This window comes from Strix uralensis, chromosome 3 (assembly GCF_047716275.1).
Source record: "Strix uralensis isolate ZFMK-TIS-50842 chromosome 3, bStrUra1, whole genome shotgun sequence".
NCBI classification, from domain to species: Eukaryota; Metazoa; Chordata; class Aves; order Strigiformes; family Strigidae; genus Strix; species Strix uralensis.
In genome coordinates, this window is record NC_133974.1 from 16,758,988 (window position 1) to 16,772,803 (window position 13,816).

The following is a 13,816-nucleotide window of genomic DNA, read 5'->3' on the forward strand; positions in this document are numbered from 1 at the left end:
CTCCTTCAAGGGATTCTCGCGCAGCCCCAGCCTTTGCCCCCCCCCCCCCCCGCCCCCCCCAACCGACCCAGCTCCAGCAGCCAGGCCTGACAGTGGGGCAAGGACATCCCACTGATCCGCTTCTGCCTGAAATATGGTAGGGTTTCCAGCTGGGCTCGGTGGGAGGACGGGACCTCTGAGGTCAGTGGGCACAGCCTTTTCAGCACCTCCATGAGAGAGGGTCCCGCCCCGTGCAGCATTTCCCAACACTTTTCTCCACGCAGGGTTGAGGGTTTTCCCCACAGCACGTTGCCCACCCAACCAGCTCTGCAGAAGGGCAGGGGCCGGCCAAACATCTCTACCTTCAGAAAGCCATTATCTCTTAATTAAAATAGCCACCAGTGATTTGGAGGTGGGGAGCAGGAGTACCCTGAGCTCCATCCTGCAGTGTGGGCTGCAGAAAGGTTTCCTGCCTTTCTTACAAATGCCCAGAGCTGTCAGGGTGTAAAAATCCCCTTTTCAGCATGGCAAGGGCAGCCCCATCCTCCAGAGCTCCCCTGTACAGTGACAGGACAGGGACTCAGTCCCTGTGGGGTTGCATCTACCGTGGGGTAAGACTTGAACTTTTTTAAGACAGGGGCAGAAAGCGCCTGTCCCAGTAAGGACAGCAAGTGCAGTTGTTGCAGGGCTAAAACAGAAATGGGTTAAAAGAAGTGTGGAATTTATACCTGGTTACAACTTTCCCTAAAGCTCATTTTTCACACAAGCAAGCATGCAGGGAGACAAAATAACCTTACAAGGGAAACAGATAGCAGCGTCAAAGCAAAAGCAAAGGAAAAAAAAGATGTTCAGTGTTATGAGAAGGGTTTTGGGTAACGTCCTCAGCAGGCAGGGATGGAGGCAGGGGCAGCACCGCTGTGGGCAGCAGCAGCGCCGACACCTGAACCACAGGGGCTGCGAGTGCCGCGCAAACGGGATGGCTCTGGGGGGACAAACGCTTCCAGAGCGTCACCCCACTGACAGCCCGGGTACGACGCTCCGGGTCCCCCGGCTCAGCGTTTCCATTCTCCAGCATCTGCCCAAAGCATCGCTCGCGGCCGGGGGCCTCGGGCCTCCCGCAGCCGCGTTCCCGCGCTCAGCAGGACGCGCAGGGGTGCCGCTAGCGGTGGCCGGGCGGCGGGGCCGGGCACCTGCTGGCAGCGGGCGGCGCTGGGATGGCGCACACCGCCCTGCAGGCCGCGCTCCGTGCTGGGCCCACGGGGGAAGGGGCCCACGGGGGAAGGGGCGCGGGGCGGGCGGAACAGCCGGCGGGAGCCGCGGCGGAGGCCGGCGCAGAGACCCGACGCGCTCAGCGCACGGCGGGGGCCGCGGGGGGCGGGGCGAGCGGGGGGGGGCGTGGCGCGTGCTCGCCGCCGACGTCACAATAGCGGCTGGCCAGAGTCCCTGCCCGGTCCCAGCCGATCGGGGCTGGTTTGAGCTGGTGCGTTGCCATAGCGACGCCGGCTGCCCTATATATAGGAGCGCCGCGGCGGTGGCGAAGCTTTGTGAGCCGCGGCGCCTAGCTCCTTCGGCCGGCCCCGCTCCTCCTCAGGCGGCAGGGCGCCACCCGCCCGGCTCCCCGCACCGCGCCCGGCTCGCAGGAGGAGGAGGCAGCTCGGAGCGAGGGGACCGGCCGCCGCCGCGGCTTGACAGCAGCTGCCGCCGCCCGAGGCGAGGTGAGGCGGGCCGGGCGGTGTGCTGTGCTGGGCCGGGCCGGGCGGAAGGGGCCGGGGCGCACGGCGGGAAGGCGCGCGCGGCGGAAGCCGGCCGGCGCGGAGCCACGTGTCTGCGGGGCCGCTGCCAAGCGGCGCGGCCCGGGCCGGGCTGGGCGCCGGCTCCTGCCGCCGGGCACGGGGCCTCCCTCCGCGCCCGGGGAATCCCCAGCCCCGGCGGGGCGGGGGCGGAGGAGGCAGGTTCCGGGCGGCTTGAACGGGTCAGGCCGGCTCTCGCCCGGGGAGGTGTTGGCGGCGCGTCCCGGGAGCGGGGGAGGGGACGGCTCCGCCGTGGCCGCCGGGCTGTTTCCGCGGCGGGGAGAGGCAGGTGCGTGGCAGGAACATGGCTCGGGGCGCCCTTGCTCGCTCTTACGCGAGGCGGCCCGGCCCAGCACGGAACGCTTCCCCCCAGCACAGCGGCGCGGGGCCGGGCCTGAGGCCCTTCTGCTGGGCGCTCGGTCTTGGGGTGGGGGGGCGAACTGCTACAAGGTGGCTGCCATAAAGGCGTCCCCCAGCTCAAAGTGAAATGCCTCCTCGGGAAGCCTCGGTATCGGAGGCTGGAGCGCCCAGTGCCCCGCTGCCGAGTCAGGCAGCACGTCCCGGGACGAGCCGCGTAGCCGACTCAACTAAGAACCCGTGCGGGTTCACGGGAGAAGGGCCGTCAGTGAGAGCTGGGCAGCCAGCCGCTTCCTTCCCGACCGCAGTCAGCAGCCATCGGCTAACTCCGAGGTCAGGAGCGCCTCGGGCACACTTTCTAGACGCAGCTTTGGTATTTGAGTATGGAGCCTGCAGGCATGACTCAGCTGTGTCTAAATACAGCTGCTTGAATAAAGGAATGTTCTGGAGAACAACTTCTAAATGAGCACAAATTGCCTTTCTCTGGGAAGCTGCAGACACTTTGCACACAGTACAAATATATGAAACGTACACTGGGAGGCTACAATTTGCATCTACATGATCATGTTCTGTCTATATTCTGTGTAATTACACTGTAGTTAAAATTGTGCAATAAGGTGGAGATGGAAGGCTTGCAAGAACTTCTTAACAAAGTCTTCTGTGACCAGCAAAAGTGATTTCCATTTTACAGGTTAATAGGAAAAGTGGGTTTCGTGCAGCTCTGTGCAGAGGGGAGGATAAACTAAATTCTTCCTGATGGTGTTCACTTCTCTTAACCACAGCTAGAAGTCCCTGAATCGCTTTCTGCAAAGCTTGCAATATCTTGTTGAAGTCATCCTATGATAAGATGCAGCTTCTCTTCAGTAACAAACAGCTTGCTGAGAAGTGTTTAATTTGCTGTTTCTTGAGGTCCTTTCAAAGAGGCTTTTAAGAGAAGACTTTAATCCAGCTTCTGGGAGAATTAACACTGCATGTGAATGAGAGCGGAGGGAGAGCGAGGCTCCGTGGATTGTTAGGTTTTATTTCATTAGAGTTAAAGCTTAATCTAGTTTGAATCTCGAATCTGGTTTACCCCTGATAAGTGAGAATTGATCAAAAGATGTGAAGTAGTTCTTGACGCTGGCAGTTCAGGTGCCATAAGTTTATAAAGGCTGAAATGAAATTGTACAATCACTGACTTTTCAAAGTCATCCAGTAGAAAAAGTTTAATGGATTTTAGTATACACATTGTATGGAATGAATGATTGTGTTGGTCTTAGAACCTCGTTAATCTGTAACAGCTGTAAGATATGTTATTTTTCATATGTTGTTATAAACAGCCTTCTTGAAAATAGAGGGAACAGTGATATAACTAAACATTAGTGAATAATTTAGAGTTTGCATAATCTTTGGTCCAAATCTGTATGACTGGATTGAGTGTAAAAAATGCTGAGAGAAGCAGAGGACTGGACCTGGTTACATACATGAAGCCATATCTTCCCTATGAGTCATTTGCAATGCTGACGTCTTTACAAGGTAGCACACACTTCTGGTCGAGTTAACAGCTTAATGGGGATTGTCATTCTCTATTTGGACTGCCCAGTAAAAGAATGACCCATATGCTTTGCTGTGGACTTCATAGGTCTTGGATGGTAGAGGAATGCTCTTTAGTTCTGGTTCTCAAAAGACTTTCTACTTGGTTGGTAGATTTCTATTAACAATGATTTGTTATGGACAAGTGTAAAATCCTGTTATAAAGTGTTAATTGGGATCACTGTTAAGACTTTGTCTGCAGACCACAGTTAGGAACCATTCTTTTCAGTGTGTATCTGCCACTCCTGACAGCTGAGGTTTTCTTTTTATGTAGCCTGGGGGTCATGGGTAGAACAGGGAAGCTCTAACCATCAACAGCATCTTCAGGGGAGGCCCTGATCTCATGGCTGGTTTATGGTCTGAACTGGAGTGAGAATCCAGATATTCAACTGGCTTTGACCTAGTGAGAGTTGTAACTACTCAGAAGTCAGTAACATCCTCAGATTCTGTCGGTAGTAACATGTAAGCCCTTTTCCCAGAAACTGGTGAGCTACAGTAGTCCTTAAGAGTTGTTTAAAAAAAGCAGTAAGTATGTTGACACTGGCACAAGCCATAATACTAACTGCTCTGATACGAATTGAAGGAAAAGACAGTGGAAACTTCTAGGTACTTAAATACTGTCAGATTTTATTAGTTTATTTGATTTTTTTTCTTTGAATAGGTTTAGTACATCATACAGTTGCTGAACAGAGGAGAACTTGCCTTCAAGCTAGCCAGATTTTTGTGGAGTTCCTCCTTTGTCCTGATTAAATCTGATCTGTCATCTTATGTAAGTTCCTAATCCATGCTGCTATTAGTGATTGCTGTATGAATCTTATAATTGTAAATTATATGACCATGATGGTAGTGGTCACATAATGACTACATGAGTTTAAGTAGTGAATGTAAAAATGTATAAATTTAAAAGAAGTAATGAATTAATTTTTTTTGTATCAGCAGTTTGTACTTAAATCCTTTCACATAAACCCGAAATCTTGGAAATCATGAGTAGCTTCAGCAATGAAGAATTTGAATTCACCTTCCTTGACGAAGGCTTTACTGCCAAGGATATCCTTGACCAAAAAATAAATGAAGTGTCATCTTCTGTAAGTATGATAGGAAAATCACTACGTTTCATGACACTACAAATTTGTAAGCTAATGGAACAAGTTGTCTTTGGAGGTTTTCTGCAAAGCAACCTCCTCCTCAGATGCTGACCTCTAGGCTTATCCTGTTATCCATTGTTTGTAACTCTAAGATACGTGTTTGCTCTCTCTAGGATGATAAAGATGCCTTCTATGTTGCTGACCTTGGGGATATTGTAAAGAAGCACATGCGATGGCATAAAGCCCTTCCTCGGGTAACCCCCTTCTATGCCGTAAAATGTAATGACAGCAAAGCTGTAGTGAAGACGCTTGCTGTTCTTGGTGCAGGATTTGATTGTGCCAGTAAGGTAAGAGCTTGACTGTGTTCTGATCTGTGCTGTTTAGTGTATGTTCAGCTTTACAAGCTGTGTTTGTATAAAATTAAGTGTAGTAAAGCGATGTCACTTTGTTCTACTGATTAGTTTGATCATGTAGAAATATTTCATAAGTGTAATCTGTTCTTTCTTCAGACGGAAATACAGCTGGTACAGAGCATTGGTGTACCTCCTGAGCGAATAATATATGCAAATCCCTGTAAACAAGTATCTCAAATCAAACATGCTGCCAGCAGTGGTGTACAGATGATGACATTTGATAGTGAAGTAGAACTAATGAAAGTTGCAAGGGCCCATCCAAAAGCCAAGTAAGTTATGCTAATTGTTCTGTAATTCTTGCTTGGGTTCCCAAGTTACGGAAACATCTACTGTTATCTGAAACTTATTCTTCATTAGTTAAGGTAGGCTGCAAAATTACGAGAAAATAAACCTACCTTTAACCAGTAAAATCTAATCCTGTATAGTTTACTGGCATGTTAGGAAAAGACAGGTAGTTTGTATGTTTAAGCTCAGCTTCATTCTAAGGTCATACCTGCCTGATAATGATGTCTTCTATACTGGAACTTAAATCCTTATTTTTTCCTATTTCTAGGTTAGTCTTGCGCATTACAACTGATGACTCCAAAGCAGTTTGTCGTCTGAGTGTTAAATTTGGAGCTACACTTAAGACAAGCAGGCTTCTGCTGGAGCGTGCAAAAGAACTTGACCTTGCCATTGTTGGAGTTAGGTGAGTTGATAACATCAAAATACAGTCCTACTAAATAAGATTGCTTTAAATGATCTTACCTGACAATAGAAATGCCTTTGCATATGGTGACTTGAGTGATGTATAAACTTCCTGGCTAATTTACCAAATGGCAACTGATGTTTTGTATCTTTCCGTAGTTTTCATGTTGGAAGTGGTTGTACAGACCCAGAGACCTTTGTCCAAGCCATTTCTGATGCCCGCTGTGTGTTCGATATGGGAGTAAGTCTAGTTCCATTTTCTTTGGAAGTACTGCTCAACTGTTGTGGCAAAACTGAATCAAATGTAAAACCATTACAGGGTTAAAAGCTAAGTTGCTCATTTCATGTTGTTGGAATTTTTGAGGTCATGTGATTGGCTTACTTTAACCAGTGCTGTGTAACTCACCTATGGATATGCTAAAATCAGCATCTCGGACTCAAGCAACTACTTGAACATGATGAGTTACCTCTGTTCCAAGTGTTAATAAAATTACTTCATATTGCTTTCTAAGCTAAAATGACAAACTAAGAACTGCTTTCTTAACAGTGTTGCCCTTAATCTCATTTTAGGCTGAACTTGGCTTCAGTATGTATCTGCTTGATATTGGTGGTGGCTTCCCTGGCTCTGAAGATGTCAAGCTCAAATTCGAAGAGGTATAGCTTTGCTAAGAACTTCTCAGGTTGTGGATTCTTGCTTTTATATTGGTATGCAGACACACAAGAACTTGTCGGCTTGGTTAGAGATTGAATTTAGAGAAAAAGAGGGGAATTAATCTGAGAACTGAAAATTAGATGAACCCCTTAGATACCTAGCTAAATGACTGTAAACATGCAGAGATAGTAAACTTGTAAAGCAAGTTTTAATTGTAGGCTTGATTCTTACTGGCATAGACTTCTTCTAGTTGATGCTGTACTTCAGACTATCTGGATTGGCAATGCTCCCAAATGGGGTGAAAAGGTAGTCCTGAGCTCATGCTGTTCTTCTGGGTGGCGTGAGCATTGGTGTGGCAAACTAGATGAGTGTCTGATCTGGTTTAGAATTAGCTTTTGGATATTTTTTTTTTGATCAGTTCTCCAGTCTGCTTTTGCACAGAAATACTCCTCCTTCCAGAAGAGACAAGGTGGCTGGGTGTTAATAGGACTGTCACTTACAGCAGTGTTGTCAGAGCACCTGCCAGGCTAAAGTTGTGTTAAATGATGTTATTTGCTGTTTCTTTGGGTAAATATATAAGTTAAAGTGAGTTTTCCACTAATAATGTAGGCTAACATTGCCTCACTTGTAATGCCTCTTAATGAAGGCTGGCTTCTAATGTAGTACTGACTTACAAGAAGCATCAAGAGCAAATGATGTTGTCATTGGGCTCCATGGTGTAATGCAGTCATGCTTTGGTTGGAGGCAGCTTAATAATCACACATAACTTCAGAACTTGGAAATAACTCTTCATGAAGGCAACTGAATTTCAGAGGTGATGACAAAGCATTCTGTGTTCTTATGATCCTGTGAGATGACTTCTTTAGGATACAGTAAGGTGGGGAATACTGCATGATAAGCAGAACTACAAGCATGCTAGAAATTAAAGTTGAAGTGTGGGAACTTGTGGGACATTAATGCTGGCTTAATGAGTCTAGGAGAGGTGATTTCCTTCAAGTGACCAAACAGCTTATGTTTGAGTCTAAATTTTTTTAAGCTGCAAGTGATACCTGCTTTTGCTGCTTTGTGCAAACTTAATCCCAAACAAAATAAAGGCAATAAAGAGACATTACAACATATGTAAATAGTTATTACACACTTGGCCAGTATGTGATTGTGAGCATGAAAGTCTGACTTCATCTCAGACTTCTAAAATAGCACCTGAGTAACTGCTCAAGTACTAATATTGGCAACTGATTTTTCCCTAGATCACAAGTGTAATCAACCCAGCACTGGATAAATACTTTCCTTCGGATTCTGGAATAAGTATTATTGCAGAGCCTGGAAGATACTATGTTGCATCAGCATTCACACTGGCAGTTAACATCATTGCAAAAAAAATTGTATTAAAGGAGCAGACAGGTTCTGACGGTATGTAAATCTAGACCAAATTTTACTTTTAGCCAATTGTGTGTTTCTTTCCAAGCATTCTCTTACTGGTATCTCGACTTCTTCCAGATGAAGATGATGCAAACGACAAAACTCTTATGTACTATGTGAACGATGGAGTCTATGGATCATTCAACTGCATCTTGTATGATCACGCACATGTTAAACCAGTTCTGCAAAAGGTATACACATTCAGAGGTATCATGTACTAGTCGTGTATCATGGGTGTAGGAGACTGCTCGTCACAGCAGTCACTTCTCAGTTCACTGCTCCTTTCAGGTCACCAGAGTTTGGCATTTGACTTGTGAATCATGCAGTGGAATTAATTCAAAGCCAAGGGTGGGGAAGGACCTGTAAGCAGCTCTTCCTCCTCTTCTGCGAGGTGGAATGTTACACTAATTATGGTATTACTTCTGGAAGCTCTGTTTTGGTGGTCAAACTAACTATACTCAACTCTTCTTTTAGCGGCCTAAACCAGATGACAGCTGCTATTCCTGCAGCATATGGGGACCAACATGTGATGGCCTAGATCGTATTGTTGAGCGTTTTAATATGCCAGAGTTGCAAGTTGGTGACTGGATCCTGTTTGAAAACATGGGTGCCTATACTGTTGCAGCAGCTTCTACTTTCAATGGATTCCAGAGGCCAACAATACACTATGTGATGTCAAGACCAGCATGGTTAGTAGTGAAGTATCTTGATCCATTAATGCTGTGATACAGATGACTAGTGAATAGCTCATGTCAGTTGGCTGCCCCTTAACAAATAGGACCATAGTTTTGGTGCTATAGCTCTTGTAAAACCTCCTTGTGGTGTGGAAGAAGGCCATGCATCTGAAGGGTTTTGCTGTGTGCTTAGAACAATGCTAGCACTACTTATTACTCTTTTCTGATGTACTCGCTTCCAGGAGAGGTGCTTTTAAATGGGTAATGTTAGGAGTCTTCATTAACCTAGGATTCTAGCCAGTGTTTTTTACTCTTGCACGACATCCAGAATCATTATGGATTCTTTACAGTTAGCTTGTGACCAGTAATTAAGAGACCAGTCAATTGCAGTTCCAATAGTCTGCTGTCTTCTAAATTGATAGCTTGCTAAATCCTGACCACAGGAGACAAGAATACTCAACAGTGCTGCTTCACAATATGACTTTTCTGTTTATTTGAGAGCTATTCCTTGGTTTAGGTTGAGCTCTGGCTCATTGCTCAGTGCAGAGTGCTAGATCTCCATGGGAAGTTATTAAACAGGTAAGCAAAGAAAGCAGGACTACCTCTTGAGTGCAAGGACATACTGTGAAACTGCACCTTAAACAGTATTTTAAAGTAACATGGATGCTTTTCTGTGCAAGACAGGTTAATGGATTGCATCTTCTATAAAAGTGGGGTTTCCTGTAAGAGGAAGCCCTTCCCTCTGTATTTTGAAGTCTGCCTACTAAACTGACAGAGAGCATTTGGGCAGCAATATTACCCTAAAGCATGATTAACTTTGGTATTGGATTGCTTTCAAATTTACTGAAAATGCTGAAGTTCAGGGGAATTCATTTTATTGCCATAAAATTAAGAGGAAGCTTCCTCTATTTTAGTAGCCTTGCCTCTAAAAGCAAGGCTTGTATTGTTTCTTTCCTTTAGTGAAACCTGTAAATTGAAGCATTTCTCAAACCAAACAAAGCTTTTAGATGTCCCACAAGACTCCAAACTTGGGTCTAATTGAACTAAAAATGGCTGTGCAAGAGAACTGTTAGGTTTTTCACTATAGCACTGGGTTTCTGTTAAAATGCAGTACTTGGTCTGAGGCATGCTGAGCTTAATAATGCAGACATAACCATCATCCAAGGCTACAGTCCTCTTTCAGCACCACATGATTGCCTGTTTTCTGTTTTGGCAAGAAAATTCTGAGAGAGAAGCTGACTCTTAACTGAAGGCGTGTATCAATGAAGTTATGGTACAGATATTTCTAGCACAGGCAAAAGCTTTTTGGAATGTAACTTATGTGTATAAAGGTGTACAACTAAATTAGTGGCTAGATAATAGTGAAAGATAAGGGAAAAGATGCTGCATATGTCTTAAGTAAAATCTAGTAGTATGTGGGGGGCCATGTAGTAGCACAACTTCTTGCCTTGCATATAGTGTAAGATAACTTAAGTCCAAAAACTCAGTCAACTGAAGTTCTTCTGAGCTTGTCTTTCAGTACAACTTCTGAGTATGGAAGGAGTTACATGGTTCTCACTGGTCAGCTCCCTTCCATTCCTAGTGTCATCTGATCTTTGACTTGATTCAAGTTACCCAGGAATGTGGTGGTGTGGGATAAGGGATAGTCAGTGCCATAGGTCTGAAATTCTGAACTACTGAACACCAAGTCATTAAATCTCTATAGCGCGTGCTATACAGATACACAGGTGCATCTTTGCAGATCTAGATCCTACCCACAAATGGTGAAACCACCTTGGTATTGGCACTTGCCCTAAAGCCTAGCCAGCCACGAGTGACCTGCTCCCCCTGCCCCCATCCCAGTAATATTGTCTGGATTGCAGATGAGTAAAGAGTTCATTTCATGCTCCCTGGCAGTAAAAAAAATACTTTGCTTACCTTCCTTTTGGCACATTGTAGTGAAATGCTTTTTGACTGTTGCTTTTTTTCTTTCTAGGCAACTAATGCAGCAGATCAAGGAGCAAGGGTTCCTAGATGAAGTGGAGGAGCAGGATGTTTCTAGTCTGCCACTCTCTTGTGCCTGGGAAAGTGGAATTGAATATCCAGCAACTTGTGCTTCAGCTAGTATTAATGTATAGGTAATATTTAGTAATTAACTGCAAGGTTAGTCATTGAATTTAGGGCATTTGGGGGACTATTAACTTAATTCTTGCTAGAATTTTTAAGTGGTTTTTTTAAAGTTTAGGTTTGGCATAAATACGACAGAAATGACTAGGAGATGGGTCACAATTATCTGTGTTCCTATGGAAACTATTTGAATATTGTTTTATATGGATTTTTATTCACTTTTCATGTATGCTACTAAACACTGACCCTCAACTGTCAAACAAGTATTTGTAGCTTGTGTATGGCAGAATGGGCTAAGCTTAGTGTTTTGTGACCTACCTGTTTTAAAATAAAGTATATTGAAATAACTGGTCCTGTGTTTGGTTAATCTGTGGAAAACTAATCTGTCATGGATGGCTCTTACAGCATATATGAAGACAGACCAGATGCTGCAAGCCCAGAGCTTTATTAATAAATGAGTAACACAATTGCTATCTCTTTCCCTACCCTTGTCCTCCCAGCTTACTGAAGCAAAGGGGAACCCGTTAATGGGTAGGGAAACTAAACTGTGTCTTTTTAATACATGATTAGATATAGCTTGAGTGTCAAGTTGAATACTGCATGAATTTTTGTGGGATCACATTTGCTTTTGAACATGGGCTTAACACAACTGCATATTGCGAGTAAAAAGGGCGCTTTAATTCATGTTAGTCTGTAACTGCTGTGGCTAGGACTGATGGCTATTTAAACACATCTAGTCATCAATGAGAGACTACAGCACGGGCTTCGTGGCTGCCACTGACAAGCTGCTTGTTATGTGTGTGAGGATTAAAATAACGTCATGGGAAAACTTAAGCTGAAACTGTGGTTGACTGGTAGGTGATGACTACTCTGACCCTTGTTGCCTAGGGCTTTAGTATAAAATGGATGATGAGATGGGACTTGACATCCTTTGTGCATGCAATACAATTAGAAACTTTTATTTATTGTCATGAAAACATGTGCTACCCCATTAAAATTTGACTTTGGATTAAGTGTGATAGATGACACTAGTAAATACCAGGAGCTAATACAGGGTCTGTTGATGATAAAATTAGTGAGTCTGCTTACTGGAGTAGAGCTTTCTGACTTCTATTTAACCTGATGCTAGCTCGCTGCCACTTGCACTAAAATTGTAAAATGTTTCTGACAAACTAATCAGTCCCAGATCTGGATCTCTTTTGTCTGCCAGAAGGTCCTGGACTGCAGGCATTCCTTAGCAATGCCTGATGTGTAAAGAGGAAAACCTTAATGTATAGAAAAGTATGTAAAGCTTACTCTTTAAGTCAGCGTAAGTGTTAAAACTGAAAGGGTTATCCAAAGGGTAGCATTGCTCGTAGAAACAGTGACTCCAGCAAGATGAGAAAGCAAGCTTCCAAGCAGCTGTGAAGGGCAGTGCTCAACCTCCATTCTGTGTTTTCGGCCGAGACAACAGACACTCTTCACTAGCTGAACTAGTAGGGTAACCAAAAGTGATGGTATGTCATTCCTGAGTATCTTGAAGCATCCCAAATGACTTTTCATTTCTCTGTTTTGCTTTACTCCTAGCTTCAAGTTTGCAATTGAAATGGCACTTGACTTCTCGTGCATACAGTCACCAGCTGTTTGGCTACTAAACTACACTGGTGCAAACTTCAATACATACACATCATGGAGCAATAGCCTTAATCTCAAAGAAACTTGGGGGTTTTTTAGCTTCTCCAAATTCATGAAAACTTGATTCTTAGCATAAAAGCAAAAGTAATGAATGGTAACATGTTAATACTGTAACAATTTCACATCTCAGTCTTGCCCTGGAAGAGCTAAGTGTATTTTAACTGTGGGAAACAACAGACATGCAGAATAAAGTACCCTTGGACAGCCGGCAGTTGTCTAAAGGAGGTAGTCACTTTTTAAACCTGTCTGTTGGAATGCTGAGGATGGTGGAGCCAGAATGGAGTATGGCCATAGTGAGACCTTGTGTGATACCTGCATTAGTGACTAGTGCCCTGCTGGGCCAGTGACAGTCTGGCGTCCTCTACTCACAGCCAGTGGAGACCAGCTCCAGCAGGTAGTTTGAAGCCAATCACTTGAAAGCTGTGAGAGGACTTCAGCAAGCTGCCAATTTTTTATCTGCATTTAACTTGACTGGTTATTTCAGCTATTTCACAGGGTTTTGTCTCAAAAAAAAAAAAAAAAAAAAAAATTGTTTCTCTGCTGGAGGCCAGGGTAGTGGCAACATGCTAATAAGCATTTTGATTGATTTATAATGCTCCCCAAAAGAGATAGAGCTGACCTCAGTTATTTACCTTCATTTTTCCTGGCAGGTATGTCAAACCCAAACCAAACAAAAATAACCTGAGCAGATGTTCTGAACTTTTGAGATAATGAGTATATATCCTTCCTATCACAGCTCTCTTGGCTTCCATAGAATCTTAGTGGTCCATTTCCACATTTTTAATTGATTTTAAAATATCCCAAGTGCCAGGAATTGGTGACTATGGGCATTTCCTACCCTCCAAAGTAGGGAAATATGTTTCCTAGTAGGACAGCAGAGATGTAACAGAGCAAGCAGTGAACTCCAGTGGCTTGGTTTGACCTCCCTTCCACAAGTCTTGGGCCATTAAAGACTTAGCTCAGTTTGACATGTTCATTGGTCAAATCCAGTTGTTCTAACTGCACATCTGAATTATTTCTCCCTGGAGCAAGCTTGTCTGATACTGGAGGGAGGGAGGAGCTGCATGCCAGAAAAATTGAGATTGGCTGCATCTGTCTTACGTAATTAGCTCAACAAATACCAAAGTTGGAATCAAGACTAGCCTGTGCCTCTCAGCTCACTTCTTGCTAACCACTCCCTGTGCAGTGCTGTGTCTGTCTCACTGTGGACACATGGACTCTCCTGGACTCTTTGGAGAGATTGTGGCATTCCTGCTCCTCCTGTCCCCAGCAGTCACTCCTCTCACTGGCACCGGTGATGGTGGCGTGTGTTTTCTTGGGATCACTCTTGGAAAAAGGGAGCAATATCTGAGGGAAATACCAAGACATGTCCCCAAGCAGAGGGCATGGCTTCTCATCACCCCATTCC

The 13,816-nt window shown here is 44.8% G+C and overlaps 1 protein-coding gene across 2 annotated transcripts; it reads left to right on the forward strand.

The window, feature by feature from the left end:
- Positions 1–1,432: 1,432 nt before the first annotated feature.
- ODC1 (ornithine decarboxylase 1) lies at positions 1,433–11,081 on the forward strand. Of its 2 annotated transcripts, none has more exons than XM_074861566.1 (12): positions 1,433–1,694; positions 4,360–4,467; positions 4,638–4,783; positions 4,957–5,130; positions 5,293–5,465; positions 5,750–5,884; positions 6,043–6,124; positions 6,454–6,537; positions 7,783–7,945; positions 8,033–8,145; positions 8,429–8,643; positions 10,604–11,081. In XM_074861566.1, the coding sequence occupies exons 3-12, from the start codon at positions 4,682–4,684 to the stop codon at positions 10,743–10,745; spliced, it is 1,383 nt and encodes a 460-aa protein (XP_074717667.1). In that variant the 5' UTR covers positions 1,433–1,694; positions 4,360–4,467; positions 4,638–4,681; the 3' UTR covers positions 10,746–11,081. The 2 variants fall into 2 exon arrangements, with proteins under 2 accessions (XP_074717667.1, XP_074717668.1); XM_074861567.1 differs by lacking the exon at positions 1,433–1,694 and adding an exon at positions 1,919–2,058.
- The last annotated feature ends 2,735 nt before the right edge of the window (positions 11,082–13,816 follow it).